We start from the raw sequence: 24,029 nt of genomic DNA, 5'->3' as shown, positions 1-24,029 counted from the left end.
GGGGCTCCTGGCTGGGAGGGAAGTCCTTTACATTTGACAGGGAGAGCAGGGACAGTATTTACATGTGCTGAAAGGAGGAGGCTTTTTTGGGAGGGGGGTTTCTTGCCCTCTTGTTAGCAGTCTTTGTTTACCTCTTTTCCAGAGGTGGGGGTGGCAGGGTGAGGGTTTGTCTTTTGTTTACACGAGCCAGTGTCCCTGCAGATGTGGCTGGACAGTGGGAGCAAGGGCCATGGCGTGGGAGCAACGAGCATGGCGGGGAGCCGAACCGGGTGGTGGGGAGGCAGACCCCCCTTTCCCTCAGCATCAGACGCAGCCTGGCAGGGCGGAGGGGTCGCTGAGTGGGCAAGCGGAGCCCACTTGGCACTCCATCGGCCGCTCCAAGCAGATCTGCCACTGTAGCCCACTGGCAGGAGCCAGGCAGGCTCAGGCTTTGGTTGTGTACAGAGGGAGGAAAGGAGAAGAGGGGGAAGGCTGGGCTGCTTGAGAGAGGGGCTCCTGTCACCTCCTCTGTGCTGGGGCAGAAGCCGTAGACGTGGCCAGCCTGGGACATGAGGAGGGGTCTTGCACGGTGCTGGGTGTCATTCAGCGTTGGGTCAGCCAGGCCTGGCCATGGGCACTGGGACGTGCCGGCATCTGCCTGCACCCCTGGGGACTCAGAGAACAAACTCAATGCGAACTCCAGGCGGTCTGGTAACAAGAGGGCAGGCTGACATTGAGGCGCCACGCTCTTTCCCTCACAGAGTGCGTCTGCAACTACCTGGGCACCGTCCGGGAGGACTGCGAGGGCTCAGACAGCTGCTCGTGCGAGGCAGCCACGGGGCAGTGCCGGTGCCTCCCCAACGTGGTGGGACAGACCTGTGACCGCTGTGCACCCCACACGTGGAGGCTCGCCAGCGGCACTGGCTGCGAGCAGTGCGGCTGCGACCCCGCGCGCTCCCTCGGACCTGCTTGCAACGAGGTGAGGGGAGCGGGGGGCATGCTCCGACGGCTTGGCCTTCGCTCCGGCACGGGGCGGAGTGGCTGAGGTGGTCACGTCTCCTGTTGGGTTTTTTTTGGCAGTTCACGGGGCAGTGCCAGTGCATGCCGGGCTTTGGAGGCCGGACCTGCCGGGAGTGCCAGGAGCTCTTCTGGGGAGACCCAGGCGTGGAGTGCCGAGGTGAGTCCAACCCCGACGCCTGCTCCACCTGCTCCTTTTGGAAATGACCCGTTGGCCGGTGGCCAGGCGTGCCGTCACCCGCCGGTGTGCTGGGACACCCCTGCCGGGAGCAGCCCCTCCGGTGACCCCGCCAGTGCCCACATGAACCTTGGAAATGAGGGAGGAGGGCATGGCGAGGTCTGTCCCGGGGTTTTGGTGCCTCCGGGGAGAGGAGGCGGGGCAGGAGCCTGGCCCAGCGCTTGACTGGTTTATTTTATTTCTTGTTGGACCCTCATTTAGAAACAAACCCCTCTGTTCAGAAACTAACTCTTTAACTGTTAGGTTGCAATGCTGTCAGGTAAGCGGGTGTGATAAGAAAACATATCGCAAGTGTTTAGGTTTGAGAATTGGTCTGGAAACCAGCTTCCTTTGCCTTTCGGTTGTACGTAGTGGAAGACCACTATCTCCTCTTGTGTCTTGTTAGGGAGACTGGGCCTGAAGAAATAAGGTTTTTGATTTAGTAGGAGACTTTGCTTATATTTTAGATGAAAATAAAGGAGCAAGCAGAGACCATGCAGCGGGTTAGCCATAGCTACGTGCTGCAAAACAGAGCGCCATGAAGTCGCTTGTTTAGAAAACTGGATGCTGTCTGTCCTTTCATTATAAACAAGTCTGTTCATTAGCTGGAAAAGAAACTTCAAACACTGTCCAGACCAGAACAAACTTGTATCTCTGATCTGTTCAAATAGGAGCCTTTGCCAGGAGGGTTTGCAGTAGATTAAGGTATTTTTTCCTGCAGGGAGGAATGTGCTTTCTGTGGTCTTTAATAAATCCCTCACAATAGAGATACCTTAGAGCCCATTATCTAACCAGATAGGCAGGTCACAGCTACTTGGTTAATGCAGCAGATGAAAGGACTGGGGAATTGTCCCGGTTCCTGAGTACATACTGGGTTTCTCGAGGAGGCTGTGTGTGTTCTGCCGTGGTGAGGGGCGCTGACCCTGCCGGCTCCGGGGCAGGGATTGTCTCTTGGTATCAGCTGTCTCCATCAGCGTTTATTGATGGAGTCCATCTGGATACCTTATCAGCAGGATTTTGCAGCGTACCAGCATTTCTGGCTCTCATGGAGTTTCTGCTGCCTTTTGAGCATGTGAAAACCTGCTTTTTAATGCTGCAGGATTGCATCCAACAGGAGGTCTCTGTGGCAGGTGGGGAGAGACAGGGGAGAGACAGTGCCCAGGGCTGAGCTGTGGCAGCCCGTGGCACAATGCCCCAGAAGGGCTCCATGCGCGCGCCCTCGCTTGTGGAGCACATCCAGCCCTGCAGCGCTGCCGATTCTCCCCGGCGTGGTGAGGTCAGTGCCTCCCGCTCTGTCTCCCGTCCTTCCTCAGCAGGGAGAGAAGCAACTTCTCGGCCTGCATTTAGTCCCAGTGAGCGGAGGGGTGATGTTCAGGCTGGCAGACGTGCAGCTGCTGCGTGGGCAGGTAGCAGCTCTCCATGGTAAGCGGTTTGCAGGCAAATTGAAAAACTGTGCCATTTAAGGAGTTACAGAGTGATGCCCTTGGAAGATAACTTAAATATGGCCTGCGGCCAAGGTGAAGCTGGAACTGAGAAGAGGATTCGTCACAAAGACGTCGTCTCCAGCTGCAAGGAGACACACAGACTCCTGACCGTGGCGTTTGCCCTCAGTGGCATGCTCATGCTGGCCCAAGCAGTCAAAATGGCCACATTTTAGGCCGTGTTCAGGAAGAAAATACAAACTGATCTGGATGGGGAATGGAGAGAGAGCTGTGAGCTGTGTGAGTATGGATGGACAGTCTTTGCTGCAGGCACCGACCTGATGCGGAGTTGTAGACGTCAGTCCCGATGACTCCAGGGTGGGATCCTCCTCCGGCCAGGGCAAGTGGCTTCTGCTCAAGGTTGCAAATCGCAGGGTGCAGCACTCAAGGGACAGTAGTGTGTGAGCTCTTCACAAGAGTTCTTCAGGCAATAGACACGAGCTCCTGCTGAGAAATGGGGACTGTACTGCCCATGTTGCTGTGACACCCATTACAAATTTTTTAATTAGTAAAAAAAAAAAAAGTGAGGTGATGCGAACATAAGTGCCTGCAAATAACCTCTGGACACAGCTATGTGGAGATGTACAAAATGGCCCATCTAGGGCAGGTCGGGGGCCGCAGCCAGCCACGGGTTCCCAGGCACTCGCAGCAGCACTGAGCTGTGGATGTGGCCCCCAGGTCCCAGCATGCTCCCCTGGAAAACAGACTCCAGGGCACACTTCCCCGCTGTCCCCATCAGTGGCAGTGACCATTGCTGGCTGCTGCGTGTGACTTGTTTTCTAGAAATCAGATTGGAAATGGTGAAGCAGAAGCTGGGGGAGGCAGGTTTTTGCACCTGGTCTGGGTGCTTTGATTTGCAGTCTGTGCTCCCTGCGGTGGAGAGAAGGCGTCATCTGGTGTCTCTGCATGTCCCCAGAGATCACGCTGGGACCAAACCGCTGGACCAAGCTAAGCTGGGTGCCTACATTTGGGCAGCATCTCGACCCCTCAGTACTGGGCATGCTCCCACCACCCACAGATGTCCATTGGGGATTGCACACTGCAGAGAGTCTGTAGGACTGGGTCTTCGGAGACTGCTTACCCCGTGCTTTAAAAAAGCACAACAGTTACTCGTTTAATATAACATAATGCCTGAAACAAGCACAGGAGAGGCATAGAGGACAGGTAGAAGCCCAGTGTGTCTTTCTCGGCCTCGTGCAGGTCCCTATGAGGATTACAGTGGGCAGGAGCTGTGCTGTGAGCATCGTCTGCTGGGGGGCTGTGCCAGACCCTTTGCAGGACTCTTCTGGCCATTGCTTCAGCTACGAGTTATATGCAGCTCTGCGCGAGCCTGCACGTGAACATGTGCGTGTGCATAAAAATCCTTGCTAAGGTAGTAAATAATAGGATTACAAATTTCATCAAACTCGAGCCTCCCAGGCATTCTGCTGGAGCTTTTCCAAAGCCTGGCAACCAAAGTGCAGGACTCAGCATGCTGAGCTCTGCGCCGACTTCAGCCCGCAAAGCGCATTTCTGGCAGGAGGCTGCAGGCTCTGAGGAAGCCTCTGAGATACGGTGGGGCTGCAGAGGCAGCTCAAACAATGCCCTTGCACACTAGATATTTGAAGTTTATGTGTTTCTTATAATATAAAGGAGATGACAATTTTACTATCATTACTGTTTCAATAAATTGAACAAAAAGAACAGAGTGCAGTTAGTAAAAGGTACTGTATGAGATTGAAAGTTAGGTTGTATTGCTATATCCCCTTTACAAGAAGCATGCCTGTGTCAGTATTTTTCTGTGTTGGACTTGAGCATCAAGCCCTATTGTAAAAAACAGAATTTAGTTGAACTAAGATGAAAAAAAGTCAAGGTTTTATCAAATACTCATTGCAGACATTGCAGAAAGTTGTTTTTCTCACTTTTTAGTCTTTGTTATGTACCTGGTGCCAAAACATCTGTTCACTGAAAATTACCCCATTGCCATTTAAGAATAGGCTTTGTAGTCTTAATTTAACACATGGGTCTTAAACTAGTCACGTAGGCTGCTTTTATAGGAGGTGTTTACGGTGCGGAGAAAAAGATTAGCCGATTTTTCTTTTCCTTCTGTGATAAGTGTCTAAAGGAAGTTGGACAAATTCTACACTAAAAAAAAATATAATTTTCACTTTGAGTTCCCTAATTTCAATTGACCTGTGGTCTTAAAATATTGTAATGTATATTGATTGTTTCCAGAAAATCACCCTCTTGGCAAGGTCTACTAGCATGTTAAAATGCAGCACAACTCTAATAACTCTAGGCTGGGATCTTATCTTAACACTCGTACTGAAAATTGTAACACTGAGGAGTTAGCAATATGCTTACAGGGTAATTTGAATCAATAGCTGATTATTCAGAAGAAATTTGCTAACTCTGCAAAACTTTCAACCTTACAAATTGCTGAATGGTTTTATCATCATAGTGCCTCACTACCACTGGGAAATGATGCCAGGAAATCATGTTTGAACAAACCCTTTGGTTTTTTGCTGTGGAGGAGCATTGATGCTCTCCATCCCTGATCTTAAGCAGTAAAGAAAATATTTCTGCAAAAATTATTTCTGTTCTGTGTAGGGTGATGTATGACGCTTGCTTGTTCCTAACAACTTGCAATAAGGCATTAAACACAGACTGATCTTCATACAGCCCTTGCAGTATCCATTATATCTTCTCACCTGTAGTATCAACTGCTGTGACACACCTTAGTTTAAATTAAGTGAAATGTAAATATGCCACATATTAAATTACAGTAGTTTAAATGGAATGCATATGTGCACATGCATTTGTGAACAGCTACAATCTTTTATACTCATAAGTTGCTTATCAGCAGATCCTGACTGAAGAATTTGGCTAGAAAATTTTCCTGTCAAAAATGTGATTTCATTTAAGTTGGAGTATGCCCCAGAAGAACATCTGATTGAGTTAAACACTCAATTAAAGAAAATAATACACCCAGTTCCAAAATGACATTTCAAAACAGAAACCTATTGTTTAATTTAGTAAATGCTCCTTTGAAAACCCTTAAATCTTTGGCCAATGATTTCAAAAGACTTCTTTTCCTCCACTGTATTTTCCATGGGAGGTACTGCAGCGTCCTGCTCTGCTTACCCAGGGGCAGATTTGATCCCTGTCTAACACAGATCTTCAAAGCAAGCAGCCCAGTCTGTGTTAACTTGCAGCCCTTCACCTTGGCCTTGGTCCACCCATCTCTATGAAGGGAGAGTAACCAAATATTTGTCTTGAAGGCCATTTCCAACCCAGACTGGTGAAGGCATCTAAATTTCTCATAGTAAACTCAACATCTGTGTGGTTTTGCGGTGCAAAATGAACCACTTTTTTCCCAATTTCTAGTCACGTAAGCATGGGCAAGGCATTTAAAAGGAGCTTATAGGACTTTATGTCTTTCCCTATTCCACATATACTATATTAAGTGGAGTATAAAGCCATCACTAGCTACTGAGTAATATCTGAAACACTTCTGCATCCCTAGATGTGCCTGTGTGTTTCTTGTTCTTCTTGAAAAAAATCAAATTAACCAGACATATGCTAAAAATGGATGTGTTACATCTACTCAGGTGTTACATCAGGCTTTTGAGTGTGCTGGTTAGAGCTGAAATCTCCAGAGTCAAGCGATACTTTTAAGATTGTGTTTGAGTTAGTCTGTTTGAGTACGTCAGAAGCAAAACTGCTGTAACAGAGAGCATCATTAGCACTGGACTGCATAGGAGTTGACTCACATGGTGGCCATAGAAATAGTTGGACATTAATGAAGGAGGTGTTAGAGGAGCAAGAACTCTGCTGTGGCTAGAAGCGATGCTGGGGTACTCTGGCCAAAAACGATGCTGGGCATGGCATGCTGGATCATTCTGGCATGGTGTTTGCTCTGTTTCTAGCAGGTGATAGGAATCAGGGTGTCTATGTTTTTCACATCCCAGTTCATTGGCGGTGACAATCAAATGTCACATGAATCCTTTTGGTGGATGTGCATCCACTGTCATGAACAATGGATATGTAACTCAAGTTATTCTTCCATGAGCTATTTGCCGCTCCTGCACCAGGCTTTTCCAGCCTGTGCCGGCTAGGAGGTCCTCCTTTCCTTTCACATGGATCCCACCAGTGTCACTGTGCTTTTATCCCTTTAGGACTAAGTTGCTTTTTTGTTACTTTAGGACAAAGTTGTGCTGTGAAATCTCACAGAGACTGAAGCCAGTGTGTTCTTGGCAGGCAGGCAACGATGTGAAACCTACGCACTGAGCTATTTGCCTGGTGGCCCACGGTGTTCGAGGCGCTCCTCACTACCCTAGAAGGTTTTATACGGGCTTGGCCTGGGCTTGCTTTCCTCCTCTTGAGAACTGGCCACAGCTGAAGTCAGTGGAGGGTTTGATCCTCACCATGGTGTAAAGGAAAGATGATCTCTGCAATGGCCTTGGATGTGCTCCTTGCTGGGGTTTAAAATAGCCTGTTGGTGGTGGCCAGGGCACAGGATATGGGACTCATCCACTAGAGGGGTTGGAGATGGTGGAGGTCCTGTTCCACATGACCTTGGAGGGCAGTTTCTGTGGGTTTCTGGCTGGCTTAACTTAATTATTAATACAGTGTCCAGAAATTGGGCCCCAGCTTCTAATAAAAGTACTCAGAGACTGACTCTATGGAGGAACAGAGATGGTTTCAATCATCTCTGGTGGAAGCGCTTGGCTAATGTCAAGGACTTTAAAAAAGAAGATCACATGTAAGCAAACTGGCATGCCTGTGTCATTTGTGAGACAAAGGGTTTACTCACAGGACGTGAGCTGTAAGAGGAGCAGTGATGCTTTTGTGAGAATTTAAAAAATGTCTCAGTCAGTGCCACAGCAAGGAATGTCCAAGGGCTGTAGCTAGAGAGACCAACATGTAGAAATGCCTCCCAAATTTTCAAAATGAAAAGAAAATAAAATCGACTGGAATCTTCTTATTCCAGTACTGAGGGAGGCTTTTTTCTTGTTTTCCTTTAAACTATGTGATTTTAATTAAAAATAGAGGTAAAAATATCTTCAGTTTTACCTTTGGTTTGAAAGCTAGGGCGGTCCCGTGCACAGTTAATGACTTGGGAAGATCATGAAGAAAAGAAAAGAGCAAGTGTGAAACCAGCACTTTTGAAAGCCATTTTATGTATGTTGGATTCACACTACTGAGGTAATGCAGAGCCAGAATTGCCTGCTTCTGGGCTTGACGGAGAATTCTAAAATGGAGAAAGAACCCACAGCAATGTTTCTAGCTGCCTTGTACAATTTTCTCATGGGTCCCACAATGCTCAGTTTGGAAGTTTTGTAGAATTCTAGAAATGTGATGATTCTTCCAACTGTTTTGCTGCATTTAGAATAAATTACTTCTTTGTTCTTTGTCATCTTCCAACAGGCAGCCGTGGAGTTTGGGTTTTCACTTTGCAAACGAGTTAGTACTTAAATTTTCCTCTCACCTTCCCCAGCATTTTCTGGCTCCAGAGGTTTTGGAAGCCACATTACCCTGTAAATGCTATAAAGCCATGTCATCTGCCTTTCCTGAACACGCAGGTATTCAGGAGTAGAATTACCAACATGGGGGTTTTTTTCACTTTAAGCTTTTTAAATCTGCAAGTAAATATAGTGATCTGATTTGCCAGCAGTAAGTATTCATGTAACTTGATCAGATCTCAGGATCTTTGAGAAAAAACACATGCCATTTAGCCCCTTTCTATGCAGAGGAATTTGGACAATTCATCATTATACTGAGGGCCTTATTAGTTGACAGAAGGGTTAACTGACCTCCTTCAAACAGGAACTCGAGGGTTTGCCTGCAGGGAACATATTCCATGGTGAGTTGACTACTTAAGCACTTTTGATGTAAAGTAAAAACAATCTCTTGTGTCAGGGTATAATTCAAAGAACAAAGGACCATTTTGCTCAATTGTGCAGGCAGCAGAAGTTATTTTTGTCTCTTGCCTATCATATTCACATTGTACAAGAAAGTCGTTTTGTTGAGGAGCGATTTGTTCTGCTGAGACTCTGTGTAATTTTTGAACTGAAAACCACCACTGTGTTTTGGCATTGAAGCAAACAATGTACAATCTTGAAAACGGCTTTGTGTGTTGCCCTTTTTTCAAGGGGGCATGTGCTTGGGGTGTGTGAATTGATTTATGGACCTTTTTGAGCCATTAACATCCTTCAAGGATGCCTGGTAAATGGATGTGTAAGTGAAGGCTTTTATCAGGTATTGCAGTCCTTTTCCTGTTCAAGGAATGTGTGCTTGACCTGCTTCGGGTGTACTCTGCCACAATGGTAGGTAGATGACCTGCCTATTTTCAAGGCCTCGCTTTTTGTTCTTTGCTGCCGTCCTTTTATTAAAAGCTTCGCAGGTTGATAATTTCCTCTGCTGCTGATGTATAATTAAGGAGGAGGAGAGGTCAAGTGGCAGCCCTGCTGCATGGACACGCTTCTCCTGATAGCGTTATTGTGTACAAAGTGTGTCTGTGCTTTTAGAAATGACAGTGCATCACTAAGTTAATTGAGTAACTTTTCTTCATCGTGGGTTAGTGCCAAAGAACTGCGTCTTTATTCTAACAGCTTGTTAAAAAAGGGTGTTGCCCAAACCTTATCACTCCAATTTGGCAACCATCTTGAGCCCCTGGGTCTTAACCTGACCAGCATATAAAGATAGGTAGGTGTTCACAGTAACAAAAATAAAATGAGAATGAAAGTCCATTTCAGGAAGGTGTGACTATTAACTCCTGAGATGATGCTCACAGTGTGAAATAATTAAAAAAAACCCCAAACCTGTTAATCCTCATTCCACTTGAGGGTGACAAGCAGTGTGTAGGCTTTTGGTTGTTAGCACCTGTGTTGGAGAAGACCTCCCTCTTCCCCCTCCGACAGGGCTGCCCATGACCACATTCTTTGTTTTGCTTCTTTCTTTCTATTTTACTTTTCACTGCTTGATTTTTTTTACCTATTTCTGTATACCCAAAACGTCAGCCCAGTGCCAGGCTCCTTGATGGACATCATGAATATTTTCCCACCATCCGTGGCAGGAGTATGTCCTGAGCCAGGCCCTGTACCTCTGCATAGAAGATCTATCAAAGGCTGTTACTCCATAAATTTGTCATGTTCATCTTTGAAGCCACCTCAACTTTTAGCACCCACAGTGTCTTGTGGAAGGGATCTTGACCACTTAACTAAGTACTGTGTAATCAGCTATCATCTCCTTTCATTGTGCTGCTTGTGGGAGGTGCAGGGGAGGGTGGTTGGTTTTTGATCTGTTAGATTCCTCAGTTGACCCCTACCCCTGTGCTGGACGAGTCAGTAAATGGTTGTTCCATGTTCACTTTTCCCATTTCACTTATGTGTTGCTCTTAAACCCTCTGCTATGCGCCTGCCTGTCATTTCTATTCCTGTCTGGAAAGCCTTGCCCTACTTATTCTTCACTGTAGGAGTGAAACTGGGATCTTTGTCTTCAGTTGCTATCCAGTTGACATCCAAACATTGCAAGAAGTTTCCATACTTGCTCCATTATTGTGCCTGTTTCTGATACGCAAATTCTGGTCTCCCCTAGTTATATTTCCCTATCTCTCTCCCCTTTCACACTCAGCCCTGGTTCCCCCATACCCAAGCAGACACATCCATAATTAGTTTTTTATAATCCAGACACAGACCACTTCTATACTCATTTCACCACTTCATTATAACCATTTTTTTTTTTTTCCTCCCTGCCAACATCACTGTCATTTCCCTCACCATAGCCTTCACACATGCTTTTTTTCTCCTTCCAGCGTGTGATTGCAACCCTCGTGGCATCCAGACCCCGCAGTGTGACCGCGCCACCGGGCAGTGCATCTGCAATGAAGGGGTGGAAGGGCTGCGCTGCGACAAGTGCTCCCGGGGCTACTCAGGCTTCTTCCCTGACTGTGTGCCGTGCCACCAGTGCTTCGCCCTCTGGGACGTGATCATCAGCGAGCTGGCTAATAGGACCCAGCAGTTCCTGGATAGGGCTAACGCCCTCAAAATCACTGGAGTCACTGGCCCATACCAACAAACACTCAACACCCTGGAGGAGAAGCTTAGTGAAATTAAAACCATCATCGCTCAAAATCCAGCTGCCGAGCCCCTGAAGAACATTGGGAATCTCTTTGAGGAAGCAGAGTGAGTACAGTCACAGTTACGTGGGTAAGTAGGTCTAGTGTGGGAAGGAGTGGGAGTGCCAGTGAGCTGGGATTCACTTGAGTGACTGATGCCCCCACGCTGGGCTGAGGACACCCTGGCCCCACTCCTCCAGCTGGGCGAGGTACGCTGCGGCTCCTAGCACTGGTGGAGCACCTCGCCATGCTCGGTGCCGGCAGTGAGCATCGGTCCCACAAGCCGAAACCTGGCCGGGGAAGGTGGGAGCAGTGCAGCTACCATGCTCTCGGCCAGGGGTTGTCCTGCTCCCACTGTGGATCAGACAGCTAATTACTGCGGAGCCACTCATGCTTGCCTTGCACTCCCCTGGGGCAAAGGACAAACGCTGCTATTATGTAAGAGAATGAAGAGGGGAGAGATTAAATTCCTGGATTTCCATGTGTAGCTGATGAGTTGGAAACTTGGGCTCAGCACTTGGTGTGTGTGTGGGGAAGCACTAGCTTTATAAGAAGGATTGTTTCCATTTTTCTCAAGGTGGGAGTCCTGTATTTTGTTTTAGGGGTAAGCATACAAAAGATGGTAGTTTGTGCTTTTGGAGATGGGGCAGTTTAACATCAAGTAGGATTACAGATGCTTTCTAGCCCTGTATGCAACTGCTCGAGCTTGTTTGTGCATTGTAAAGGGGGCTGCACAAAGCAAAGGGGCAAGGATTAAACCACAAATGTCTCAATTAGGGATGCGCTTGTGCCCTCTAGATCCCCCTCTCCAGCTGGAGAGCTGGGGGTTGCTGCTGCATTTGTGCTGTGTGTGTACTGAGGGAGGTCAGAGCAGCTGAGGAGCTGCATTTCCCTAATGTAGGTATATATATATATCTGTTCTTGCTCCTCTGTGGATGAAAAGAAATACTTGGCTTTGGAGGACTGCTGGAAAACAACAGGCTTCTGGGCTATTGAGGGGGCTGTAAATTGATCGTAGAGCTTAAATACTGCCTGATTCTTTCAGAATGAGGAAACACTGGGATTGGTGGGATCACCGTGGATGGGAGTAGCTTCCTATGCCCACTTCTGTTCTGCAGCAGCATTGACGAGTAACATACACTTGCTTTTCCTTTTAGGGTTATCCCACTAACTAAAGCCTGCTCTGTGGCTCACTGAGGCCATGCTGAATGCTGAGGGCGGGAGGTTTTCCTTCATAGCCCTAGAGAAACAGCTGGTGAGGAGGGATCTTTACAGACGAGTTAAAAGAATCTATTGTGTTAAAACTAAGGCTTTCCCCCCACTGCTTCCTGAAGTTCAAATCTGTCCCATGAGCTCGTAGTAATCAAAACTGCATTTGTAGCTGTGTGGGATGGGAAGCAAATTATGTATGGATCATAGTAGTCAACTCTGACCTATGCAGTTGCCACGATACAAGAGCATTACACCAGTCCTCTGGAATCTGCCTCCAGTTAATCTTACACAAAGCAGCTGTTTTCTGAGCAATTTGGTGCTTTGAGTTTATAAACGTGCTGTAGATTAAAAAGTAGTTTTGTATGATAAAGGAAACAAAGCAGTATTCTAGGTAGGCATGTTGTTACAAATCACTTACAGCTCCACCAAGGGAGGACAGGTCCTGCTGTGGGAGAAGCTCAGCACGGCTCTAGCCACCACTCTCCAGTGAAGTGAAGCACCGAGGCTTACAACCCTTCCTCCTCCCCCTGTTGAGTCCTGTACCTCTGTTTTACAGAAAGCTGACAGCAGATGTTACAGTTAAGATAGCTGACATTGAAGAAAACCTGTCAGCCTTAGCAGTGAAGAGCAATAGCACAGACACTGACCTGAGCGTGCTGGAGACAGATGCCAAAAGCCTAGACCATGTGGTGAAAGAACTTGCAGAACAGCTAGAGTTCATCAAGATCTCTGATGTTCGGGGTAAGTGTCACAGGGGAGGGGGAGAAAGCAGTGGGGTAGCCAAAGATTTAATTAGTGCATGGTTTTAAATACCAGGTTAATCTTCTAACTTGTAATGAAACTCAGTTCCTAGGAGGGCGGCTTCTTTCTGTGCATGAGCAGAGTTGCTGATGCAGCAGGAATTTTGATTTGCCCCCTCACCCCCTCTCTCTCCCTCTGCACACTGCAAAGCCAGCGCGAGTTCTTGGGGCACAGAATTGTCTTAAAGGCTCTCGATTAATAAATTTTAGATGAGACACAATAGCTGAAAGTGAGACAGATTTCAAGATCTTCCTTGCTCTCCCCAGTCTGTTAAAATGCTGTTTCTGGTTTGAAAAACTACCCGGGTCTTGGTGGCTAAGAGCACACTGTAAGGGCTCAGTCCTTCCGAGCCACCCAAGCCTTGAGTGCCCATTGGCACACTGAAATATGCCAAGAACCAAAATTTGCTGGAGAAAGAAAGAGGAATATCACCAAATTCTTTGGAAATTTTGAAAGCTGACTTCATTCCAACTTGAAACAACAGATTTTTAATATTTTTTTTTTTAAATTTCCTGCTTTGCAGGAAGTCTGAGATTATTTCCAGTGAACGTGGGATTTTGTGGAGCGAAGTAGGATGTAGAACTTCCTGGGGGAGTCCCCAGCTTGCTGCATTCTGCAGAGGAAAGCTGCCGCGAGGTGCAGAGTGTGGCTGCCCCTGTGGGGTCCCTCACACCCGCTCAAGGCCTGTCCGGGAGTTGTCCAAAACTAACAGTTCCATAAATCAGCATCTTTCATCATGCAGTTGTTTCTTAGGAAAGCTCTGACTAGTTTCCAAGCAGTGACTCCATAAGCCAGACATCTCAAGGCAGGCAACAAGAACTAATGGGATAAGTGAATCCTTAGAAAACAGACTGTTGTCCTGTAAACTTAAAAGGCTGGATCTCCTTTTGCCCTCAGGGCAAGCAGAATTCAGTTACGAGGGTCAGAGAAAGGCTTAACTTCAAAATCCAGCAAACTTGACACACTGTCAATCAATCAAAAAAAATAGAACTTTCTTTTTTCCCCACAACAGGCCAAATTCTGTCATCCTTGCAATGGCTCTGAATATAGCTGCAAAGGCTAGCGTTTCATTTAACTTGATATTCATATCGCTAACCTTGATGTGTCATCTGCCAACCTCTGTAATACAAATTACTTTGGGTTACTTAACAGATTTCTGAGCAGCTCCATCTGATTTCTGCAGGAGCCTTGGACAGTATCACCAAGTATTTCCAGATGTCCCTGGAGGCAGAGGAGAGGGTCAATGCCTCCACTGTTCACCCCGATAGCGCCGTGGAGCTGTCAGCGCAAACACGGCAGGAAGTGGAAGACTTAATCAATGAGAAGGAGGCCCAGTTCAAGGCTAAACAAGAGGAGCAGTCGCGCCTTCTGGATGAACTCGCAGGCAAGCTGCAGAGCCTTGATCTCTCTGAAGTGGCTGAGAAGGTACGTGGATGAGAATTCCTGGTATAAAACCTGTAGCAAAAAAAAAAAAAAAGTCGGGTTTGTGAAGAAGTGACAGGCAGGGAGGAACTGTTCGGAGCTTGAGAGTGTTAAGATACAGTTTGTTCATGAAAAGTGCATGTTTCTTGGATGATGGGGTATTTTGCAGGCTAGAACAGGACTGTTTAATCGGTGGGCTCTGAGACCTACTGGCTTTCAGGCACCAGCTTTTCATGTTAGTCTCCCTCCTACCCTTCCCAGCCCTGACAAAGCACCATCTTTTCATCACCCCGGGTCTAATCCAATGCCCTTTGCTGTGGACAGAGCTCCCACATGCAGAAAATTGTAGCAAGTCTGCTGGAGAGAGCCATCCTCTTAAGCCTGTTCTCAGTTCACGTGCTTGCTTTCTCTAGGCTCCTCTCTTCATTTTTGCAGCTCTGTAGGGTACACGCTATGCCGGTGCAGCGACCAGCCAGGCAGTGCTTCTACCCACGCTGACGGGCCGCCCTCCTCAGCATCACCACGCTCCCATCCTCGTGCTTGAGACAAAGCAGAACTTACAGGGAGCTGGAATCAAAAGGGCATTTTCGCTGTTGAAGCTGCCTGCTCATCTGTAAATATGATCAAGGGTGGCTTTTTCTTGGGAGAGGCTGGATGTTCCCTCGGTTTCGCTTTGAAGTCGGCCAGCTGCATTCAGAGAACAATCCTGCGTGAAGGCAGGCTGCAGGGGACTGCTCATTAACTCCCCTGGGCAGGCCAGGCCTGCGTTAGAGGACGAGTTCTTCACATACTGAATTGTCCCCTGTCCTTTACAACTACGGTCATCCCTCCCAACTACCCCAGCCCTCCTTTTTTTCTAGGAGGGAAGAAAGAGGCATCTTTTTGTTTAGCTTCCCTTCCCTTCCTTACATTCCTGCCTAACTGTTCTTGAGGACTGAAAATCTTGGGTAGATGTTTATCAAGGCCATAAACACTGAGTTGCTTGGAGGTGTAATCATGGGACACACAAAAAAATTTTTTTTGCTTTCTAGCTACTGCAGGGTTGCATGCCAAACAGGTAAGAGGGCCTCATTTACACTTCACAGGAGACAGCTGCAGCTAACTTGGCACAGCCCCTAGGTTTTCCCAGAGAGATATTTTTGGCTGCAAAGTACATGGGTTAGTGACTATCATTTGGCAAAAGGGGTGGGGTGGAAAGGGAAAAGAACCTCACAAGAATGGGGAATTTTCCTATTTTCCCTCTGGCTAAAACAACTCCTGAGCAATTTCATTGCGAAACAATTGACCAAGAAGTGGATAATTCTCAATACATTGTTGCTGATTGAAATAGTTTCGCTTTTTAAAAAAAAAAAGTCTACCCTGAAATTTTCTGTGGGAACACAACCTTGACAACAATTCACAAATTGGAAAGTGTTCTGGAAAGATGAAATCAGAGCAAACATTTGGTGGATGGGAGTGGGACAGCTTTTTAAGGGAGATGAAAAAAAAGTTTCCTGTTCAACTTGGAGCATTTCAGCTTCTTTTTCATTTCTAGGGCATTAGAGCAAAGGAAAAGATACTACTCTAAAACTACTACACTAAACACTTTCTTCCTTATAAAATAGCTTCTTAGGATGGCCAGTTTTTCCTCCAACAGTAGTGAAGACTGAATGCAAACAAAAGGCATACAGACAGTAGTAGCTTCCAGCTTGAAACCAAAGCTTAAAGGCAGCTGTCCAGTGAAAGATGATGTACAGAAAAAGTGGATGATGAAAGCAAGGCAAGGCTTCCCTCATAAGCTCCAGCTGCTTCAGCATCAGGGAATTTGTAAGCAAGTTAAAGGCAGGAAGGTGCAGGGGGGCACAGAAGAAAGATTAAAGTCATGCTGGTATGGACCTGCTGCAGGAACCACCTCCAGCTTGCAGCTCTACTTGCAGTGTCCTACTCCATCCACCTCACGGCTCAGCAATGGAAACGAAGCTGTGACTGCTTCCCTTGTCTAATGTGTCTCTGCAGACGTGTGGCACTCCTGCAGGAGCCTCGTGTGCCGAGTCCGCGTGTGGTGGTTTAAACTGTCGAACAGATGAAGGAAAGAAGAAGTGTGGAGGACCTGGCTGTGACGGGCTGGTGACCGTAGCTCACAATGCCTGGCAGAAAGCCATGGATTTTGACAGAGACATCCTCAGTGCATTAGCAGAAGTTGAGCAACTCTCCAGAATGGTAATATGCCAAATCAACTGTTAGATATTTAAAAAAAAAAACCAAACAACTTTCAGTTCTAACACAAGTTTAGACACTAATTGACAAAGTATGTGCCTCGCTTACACAACTGAAAAGTATTTTCGAAGTAACTTTATCATGCTTGTAAAGATCCTCAGAAAGGGAGCTTGCTAAAGTGAACCTTCATGGATCACTGTAAACATTAGGCTGAGTTGTTTAAACTAGCATTGGTGGTATGGATCATGGCCAGCTTTTAAAAGTGTTCTGTGAGTTTTATGAGAAAAAGCATTTCTCATTACTATTACCTCTGACTCCAACTGAATTTTTGTTTTAAAACAGGCCTTAAAGCATAAGCAAATATGCAGTCAAGCCTTCTATTTTCCTCTCTTTAGGTTTCTGAGGCGAAACAGAGAGCTGATGAAGCAAAACAAAACGCACAAGCAGTTTTGCTCAAAACCAATGCTACAAAAGAACAAGTGGACAGAAGCAATGAAGATCTGAGAAGTCTTATTAAACAGATTAGAGACTTCCTAATGCGTAAAAATCTTACATTTAAATTCTATTTTAATTCTGGGATAGTGAAAGCTATCTTTAGCTCTGAATCATCCTCTAAGGGGTAATGCAATAGTTGTGTCTCCTCCCCCACCCCCTTTCAGCCAGACAGTGTGTATGATGAAATCTGGAAACAAGAGAAAACCAAGACAATAGGAAAGTGAGAGCAAACTGGGACATGTTCTTGCATTCGTTTCAGCTGAGGCTGTTGTATTCTGTAGTTTGCCAAGTGTGTTCATAAGTTGTGGCTAGAAAGACAAAGTACTATTAAAGGGGAGGAAAGTCAGAAACTGTGAGTTTATCTCTCTGTAAGAAAGCAGGTAAAGGTTAAATGAGGGCCTTGTTCGCCTGCAAGCGGCAGCATGGCCAACCCATTCCTTCCCTGTTTGCACAAGGCTGAGTATACTGTTAGCACAAATAGATTTATGTGCAGCTGTTGGCTTTGTTTCCTGTGGGCTCACATCTCCCCCCACAGCCCAGCATGGTGTAGCTAATCACAGAGATCTTCAACTGGCTTCCAAGAGAGCTGTGCCAGCAGGGCTTACACGCCTGCTGGGCCTCTCCTGAGAGGGAAGTTGCACCCTGAGGAAGCAGTTTTAACACCTTAATTTTCCATAAGTCTGGGGGAGGAAGTTTTCCCATGATCTTCCTTCTTAAGGGAGCAGTTGGACAAAAATTTGAGTACCCAGACTTGACAGGGGGAAGCTTTTACTTACATCTTTGTCATTTGTCTCCATCTACTAGAAGACAGCGCTGACCTGGATAGCATTGAGGCAGTGGCTAATGAAGTGCTGAACATGGAGATGCCAAGCACTCCCCAGCAGCTGCAAGCCCTGACAGAAGATATTCGTGAGCGTGTAGAAAGCCTTTCTGATGTTGAGGTCATTCTGCAGCAGAGCGCTGGAGACATTGCCAGAGCAGAAATGCTACTGGAGGAAGCTAAAAAAGCAAGGTATGCAACCCTGTTCTGTATTAGCCGTTCTCCATCACCAAGAGCTTGAATGCGACTTCAATTTCATTGTATCAAAAATGCAGTGTTTAACTTTCCCTGATGTAGATTCTCATTCCTTCACTAAGGGGCAAAAATGGCCCTTTGCAGTGTATGACTATTTCTTTCTCCAGTTCCAAAGTAAAAGCATTTTTAGCATTAACATAGTTTTACTCCACAGCAAAGGTGCAACAGATGTTAAAGTCACTGCAGACATGGTGAAAGCAGCACTGGAAGAAGCTGAAAAAGCTCAAAATGCAGCTGAAAAAGCCATCAAACAAGCTGATGAAGATATTAAAGGAACTCAAGACCTGCTGACCTCAGTGAGTTCTTTACAAGTATTTCTTAAGATACAGAAACAGCACCAAGTCTGATACTTAGAAACTGGTGTAAGCCTGTCTAGGGAAGGCTCTTGGGTACTGCAAATCAAAGACCGCACTTAAAATGAATCTAAACCATTCCTGCCTTCACGTAAACTTTTGAGTTAGTATGGCAGATGGTAGGGGACTGTTTGCTCTTAAAAAAAAAAAGAAAACAAAAGGCTGTTCTCACCCCATATCCTGCACCCCTGCAGTTAAATGAGCAGGATTGTAGCCCTCTAACACAGCAGGTGTGCCAGCATCCCTGGAAAGTCATACCTGTCACCATACTAGTAGTGTATTGGTGTAGCCATGCTATCAGTGTCATCCACCACTGCAGCACGAGACTAAAACAAATGAATGCTGGATTAAAGTGGTAATTGCTGTAGTCTTGTCAGATAATGTATTTTCAGACTTCATCTCAAAGCCCTCAGACCAGGGTGCTATCTATACCCAAAAAGCTTGGCCAGCTTAGAAGATACGCAGCTACACACGTCCTTTATTACATGGAGTCAAACGTCTGAAGTTTTGCCTGTGGATTAGGCAACTATTGTGTGTACAATCAAGTACTTTTTAACCATGTTCCTTAATGCTTTTGCAGCCCCATACGTACCCCATCTTCAAGCAGTGGGCTCTTTCACGCTGACTGCAATTGGCCATTTGTAGCAAAACTAAAACACTGTGCTTTATACCAGATCTATGGACATGAACTAATTAGTTCATCAGGGCTTATCCAGAAAGTTTAGTATTATATTCAGTGTCTTTGGAGAATGTAACTCTCATCCTTCTTTCTGTTAGATTGAATCTGAAAATGCAGCATCTGAAGAAACACTGAACAATGCTACCTTACGTCTGTTTGAGCTAGAGAAGAGTGTTGAAGACCTCAAGCAAAAGGCTGCTACAAATTCAGAGAATGTGGACAATATAGAAGAAAAAATTATTACTGCAAAACAAAATGCTGAAGAAGCTAAAAAGGTGAGAAGCTCACAAAAGATGCTAAAGGAAAGCCAACAAAATTCTCACCCCACGTTTGGCTAATGGAACATTAGTGAACACATGTGATCCATTTCATTTATTGGTCAAGTATCAGGGACAAAAAAACCCGCACTTAACAATAGCTGCTTTTTACTTACTTCGGTACCAGATACAGAGAGAGAGAGTAGTACTGGGAAGTTTTCAGGTTCTAAAATAGCTGCAGGAAACCTATCATGCTATCACACTGTCAGCCTTTCATAGACCTGTCCCTCAGCTTTTCTGTCTGCCACAGGAGAACTGGTGATTTTTTTTTCCCCCTTCCATAGAGTATTTATGGTTCTATGACAATGACAGGTTCAGGACAAACCACCCAGAATTTGGCATATACAGAATCAAGCACCAAGAAAAATTGTTAGCTCAATATAAAACCAGAGTAATTTCTAAGTATCAGAGATGCAAAATTTGCTCTATGACCATATGGTGTTTGTCCGCGTGTCTGCTATACACCTTTGTAATAGGAAGTTTCATTGCTCCTATCTGTTGTCTGTAGTTAGCCCATCAGTCTCCAGAGAGGTATTTTCTGCCAGGAGAGACATATTATCCATCAAGTCAATTATTTCCAAACACTAAGTAGTATTTCAGGTGGCTGTCAAGTAAACACAAGAGACTTCTGGTACTGCTACAGCTTCTTAACTTACTTATTGGCTGAATTCAGTTGGGTCATAGGACTTCTTAATCTTAACCTTGCAGAGAAAAGCACAGCTGAGAAATCAACATCATGACTTGTCCAGTACCTTCACCTACGCAAACTAGGCAGCTGTTCTCATTACTGGAGGAGTAACAAGGGTATTCCTCCCCAGATGCAAGCATTCAACCAGAAGCAGTGCCAGTTCTTTACCATATGCAGCTTTCTAGCTGTACTAGGGGCCATGGTTTCCATTAGTTACAGAATTGTGTAACTGAATCCCATAAATCCTTGCCAAGTGTTGGTATTAAAGCCATAAAACAGCCACAGGTCTGCAAAAGGGCAACTAACGAATCTTCACCCCAGCTCTTAGAGTCCCAACTATTAAGTAGGAAGTACCCCAACACTGTTTCTGCTTTTGCTAACTGAGCTAACAGTGTAGTCTCTCCTTAGACCTGGATTAGTAAAGAGAGAGGGAGGAAATGCGAACTCCCGCGGCATTGTCTTTTGAATGAGCTCCATCTTGTGCTTGAATCTGGAACAACAGGTCCTCAATACTGAGCTGAACGACAAGTATAAAACAGTGGAAGATCTTATTGCCAAGAAGACAGAAGAGTCAGCTGATGCTAGGAGGAAAGTAGGCATGTTGCAAGATGAAGCTAAAGCCTTGTTGGCTCAAGCAAACAGCAAACTCCAGCTGCTCAAAGGTAAGGCTGTTCTGAGGAGGTAAGTCATCATCTTAGGATATGAAGCAATGTCATGCTATTAAACCAACTATTCAGCAGCAGTAGGGAAAAAATGTAAGTTAATTCTTTGTTACTGAGGTTTGATCTGCTTTCCTTATTCTTATGGACACAACATAGTCTTTTGAATCCAAGATTTCTATAAAAAAGCTGAAGCTTCCAGTGAGACACAAATTGACATTATGGCACCTATCACTGCTCCAAGAACCACTACAGGGAAGGAACATAGCTACCATGCTTAGGATGAGGACTAACCTGGTCAAGCAAGACCCCCCATCTTCAAACAGTACTACCCCCACCCCACCCTGAAAAGCTATTAAAACAAAATGTAATCAGGATACATCAGTTCCAGTTTACAGATTAATTTAACATTTCCCATTGCCAATTAAAGTTAATTGAAGCAGGAGGGGGAAATCTGCCCGTAACTACCAGGGAGGGAGTTAAGTTTTCCTTCTGTTTTTGCCAGGTCAGGAACTCATTCTTCCCCTTAGATGTTCCTGCACAGTTACAAAGACTCAGTGAATAGTCTTAACCATAACAAGCTAAAACATTTCACTGTTCTGTAAAAGCCACCACACAGTAGAGAATGACAATCATTTTCAACATGAATCAAAGTATACTTTTGGATTTCCACTTACAGAAAATTTCTTCCTTGTTGCTTTATGTCCCAGTGTTAAGGAACAAAAAGGTGCCATTCCAGCCCTTTTTTTTTTCTAATCAGATTCTCTCTTCTGCAGGAGAAATAAATTTGAGTAGCAGTTTACCCGTAACGATAGTGATTTACATTTTACTGCATTAAAACACCCCTAACTAAGCTGTTTTTTCCCTTCCTTTGCTGACAGACTTGGAAAATACATATGAAAACAATCAAAAAGTTCTGGAAGATAAAGCCAAGCAGTTGGTGGAGCTGGAAGAGACAGTTCGCTCCCTCTTACAGACAATCAGCCAAAAGGTTGCTGTGTATAGCACTTGCTTATAAATGGGAGCAGGAAATGCTTGTGTTCAGGATGGGTTTTACAAGTATTACACTAGTTCTTTTTGACATTTCACTAAGACCTGATAAAGTGAACAGGTTTTATATTGACTTTCAAGTCACAGAACCAAAGACAAGTAACTTTTTGATGTTGAAAATAAACAGTACTTTTGTATCACTGTATGTACCTAGTATGACTCATTAAGTTCCTTCCTATTTTCAGTAGCTGAAATAGTAAATCAATTAATCCTTTAGCAAGTCTTGTTTTTAAACTGGTTAGAGATCTAATAAAATCTTGGCTCCAACTATGTAATTCTAAATAAGGGCTCCAATTACTGTGAAATATAGGATGGTCACTCAGAACAAAATTACAAGTGAATGAGGAAATACCATCCTTGTGTCATTAGCTAGCACTTGCACCACAGTACTCAAAAAGGATATTTTACCCTCTGCATGATATCCATTTAGGCATTACACTAGTTTCATGTCACTGATTATGAAACACTTGATAATGTGAAATGGAAACAGAAGCACTGAAGGGGTGAGTGCAGTTTACTTTTCAACCACCAAATTTAGGTGATAAACCAAGCTTGGAAGATCAAGCCTCTCTAGAAAAGGAACTATAACAGTTCACAGGGTACTTAATGTGAATCAGTTAAGGAGCTGTAAACAGACATTGCTCTCTGAGAACAGCTTGCACTTAACAAAAGACTTCTTTTCAAAGTACAAGAATAACATCCAGTTCACCATACTTTAGCTCAAAGTTATGTAGAACAGTGCAGCTTCAGACAATTGTATGGTACTGCAAATTGATGTACAACATTCATCAGCTACACAAATTAGCATCCAAAACTGCAACATGCATTTACACATCCTGACTGCAAACTCTGACCTGAGGAATACATCTGTGTAAATACTTTGATCAGCACCTTACCTAACCTTGACTAACATCAGCAAAAGTTAGTCAAGACAACTATGGCAGAATATACCACCACCTAAGCAAACTGAAGAGCGGTATGTTTAAATAAATAATTACCCTTAAGCTCCATAGATTACAAATTATAGAGCAAAAAAATCCATCACAGGGATTGATTACCGTATCAGCATCATACATAAATTCACTGCCAGTATACGTAGCAGCTGTTAAAAATACAATCTGCAAACTTCGCAACATTCAGACTTATCTATCATCAGACCATTGACAGGTGGCTCAGTAGCTCATCTTACTTTTACCTTTACAAACACTCTTTGTACACTTAACTAGAACAACAGCAAGAGAAACAACAACACAGTAACAATCTTAAGGCCTTGAATTTTATTTTCAAGTGTCTGGGACACTATAGTCTCCAGTATAATTTTGGTAGTATTCTTGATTGAAGTTTTCCTCACTTTCCAAACATCATTTAACATGAACAAAATGAGATATGAGAATTTGTAACTGATGAATCTCAAGGCTGAACTGCAGTAAGACTGCCACAAGTATTGAGGGAGGTGGGGGGGAGTGGACACAAAATTTTCTGAAAGAGCAGGGCTTCTAAGAAGAACTTAGAAAGCAAAAGATTAACACTTAACAGTATTTACCTGCGACAGGTAGAATTGATTCCGAAATGCCTAGATCTATCGGAATAATCAAGTTTTCCTTCCCTCACTATTGTCTGACCTTTGCTTTCCCTTCCTTCAGCAGCTTCCTACTAACACCTTAAAGCAGAAACACATTAATTCACTTACTCCAATTCACAGATATGCTGGGTCATCTCACAGCCTGGTGATAAATTTAATGAGCTGTTACGGTTTAACCCCATCTACACTTAAAACAGGAGTTTAAAAAAAACAAACCAAAATGAAGAACAGTATCACTGGTGTTTGTTGATTAACTGACATCTTAATAAAATGGTAACATTGGCATATATTTCTATCACTCAGTATGGATACTGGATCAGTACTTACTTAATAAGAAGCTCTAAAGAAAGGCAGGAGGATACAACCACCTTGTCTATACGCAAAACCAAGTAGCTTTTGCACCATTTTCTGAATGCACATTTTCATCTATCATGCCATTGGCATAATGAAAAAGGACACACGCAATACCAGTAGGTATTTAAGGTTTCCTTCAAGGCAGAAGAGCCTAGCAAAAAAAAAAAAAAAAAGAAATGGCACCCTGCAAAACAAAACTTAAAATGAGCTACAGGAATTGGGCACATTCCCTATACACCTTAGGGATATTCCAAAGATGCCATTTCTTTGTGCGTTTCTTCACATATTTCATAACGCAGACACTAAAAGGAGTAACAGGGCCAAGCAGCAAACAAAACCCAAGAAACCCCTCCA

At 44.8% G+C, this 24,029-nt stretch overlaps 1 protein-coding gene across 1 annotated transcript in view; it reads left to right on the top strand.

Annotated features, from left to right (window-relative positions):
* Positions 1-21,884, top strand: part of LAMB1 (laminin subunit beta 1) — a 44,283-nt gene extending 22,399 nt beyond the window's left edge. Inside the window, exons 22-33 of the mRNA XM_059816349.1 lie at positions 741-958; positions 1,060-1,156; positions 10,490-10,859; positions 12,561-12,745; positions 13,989-14,230; positions 16,223-16,426; positions 16,819-16,963; positions 17,723-17,930; positions 18,148-18,289; positions 19,124-19,300; positions 20,533-20,692; positions 21,571-21,884. Coding sequence (XP_059672332.1) covers positions 741-958; positions 1,060-1,156; positions 10,490-10,859; positions 12,561-12,745; positions 13,989-14,230; positions 16,223-16,426; positions 16,819-16,963; positions 17,723-17,930; positions 18,148-18,289; positions 19,124-19,300; positions 20,533-20,692; positions 21,571-21,707 — 2,285 coding nt within the window. The 3' untranslated portion in view covers positions 21,708-21,884. The remainder of the gene's footprint in view (positions 1-740; positions 959-1,059; positions 1,157-10,489; positions 10,860-12,560; positions 12,746-13,988; positions 14,231-16,222; positions 16,427-16,818; positions 16,964-17,722; positions 17,931-18,147; positions 18,290-19,123; positions 19,301-20,532; positions 20,693-21,570) is intronic.
* Positions 21,885-24,029: the final 2,145 nt, after the last annotated feature.

Source organism: Gavia stellata, chromosome 4 (assembly GCF_030936135.1).
Source record: "Gavia stellata isolate bGavSte3 chromosome 4, bGavSte3.hap2, whole genome shotgun sequence".
Taxonomy (NCBI): Eukaryota; Metazoa; Chordata; class Aves; order Gaviiformes; family Gaviidae; genus Gavia; species Gavia stellata.
Note: the sequence above shows the minus strand (reverse complement) of the source record. Positions and strands in the feature narration are given on the sequence as shown.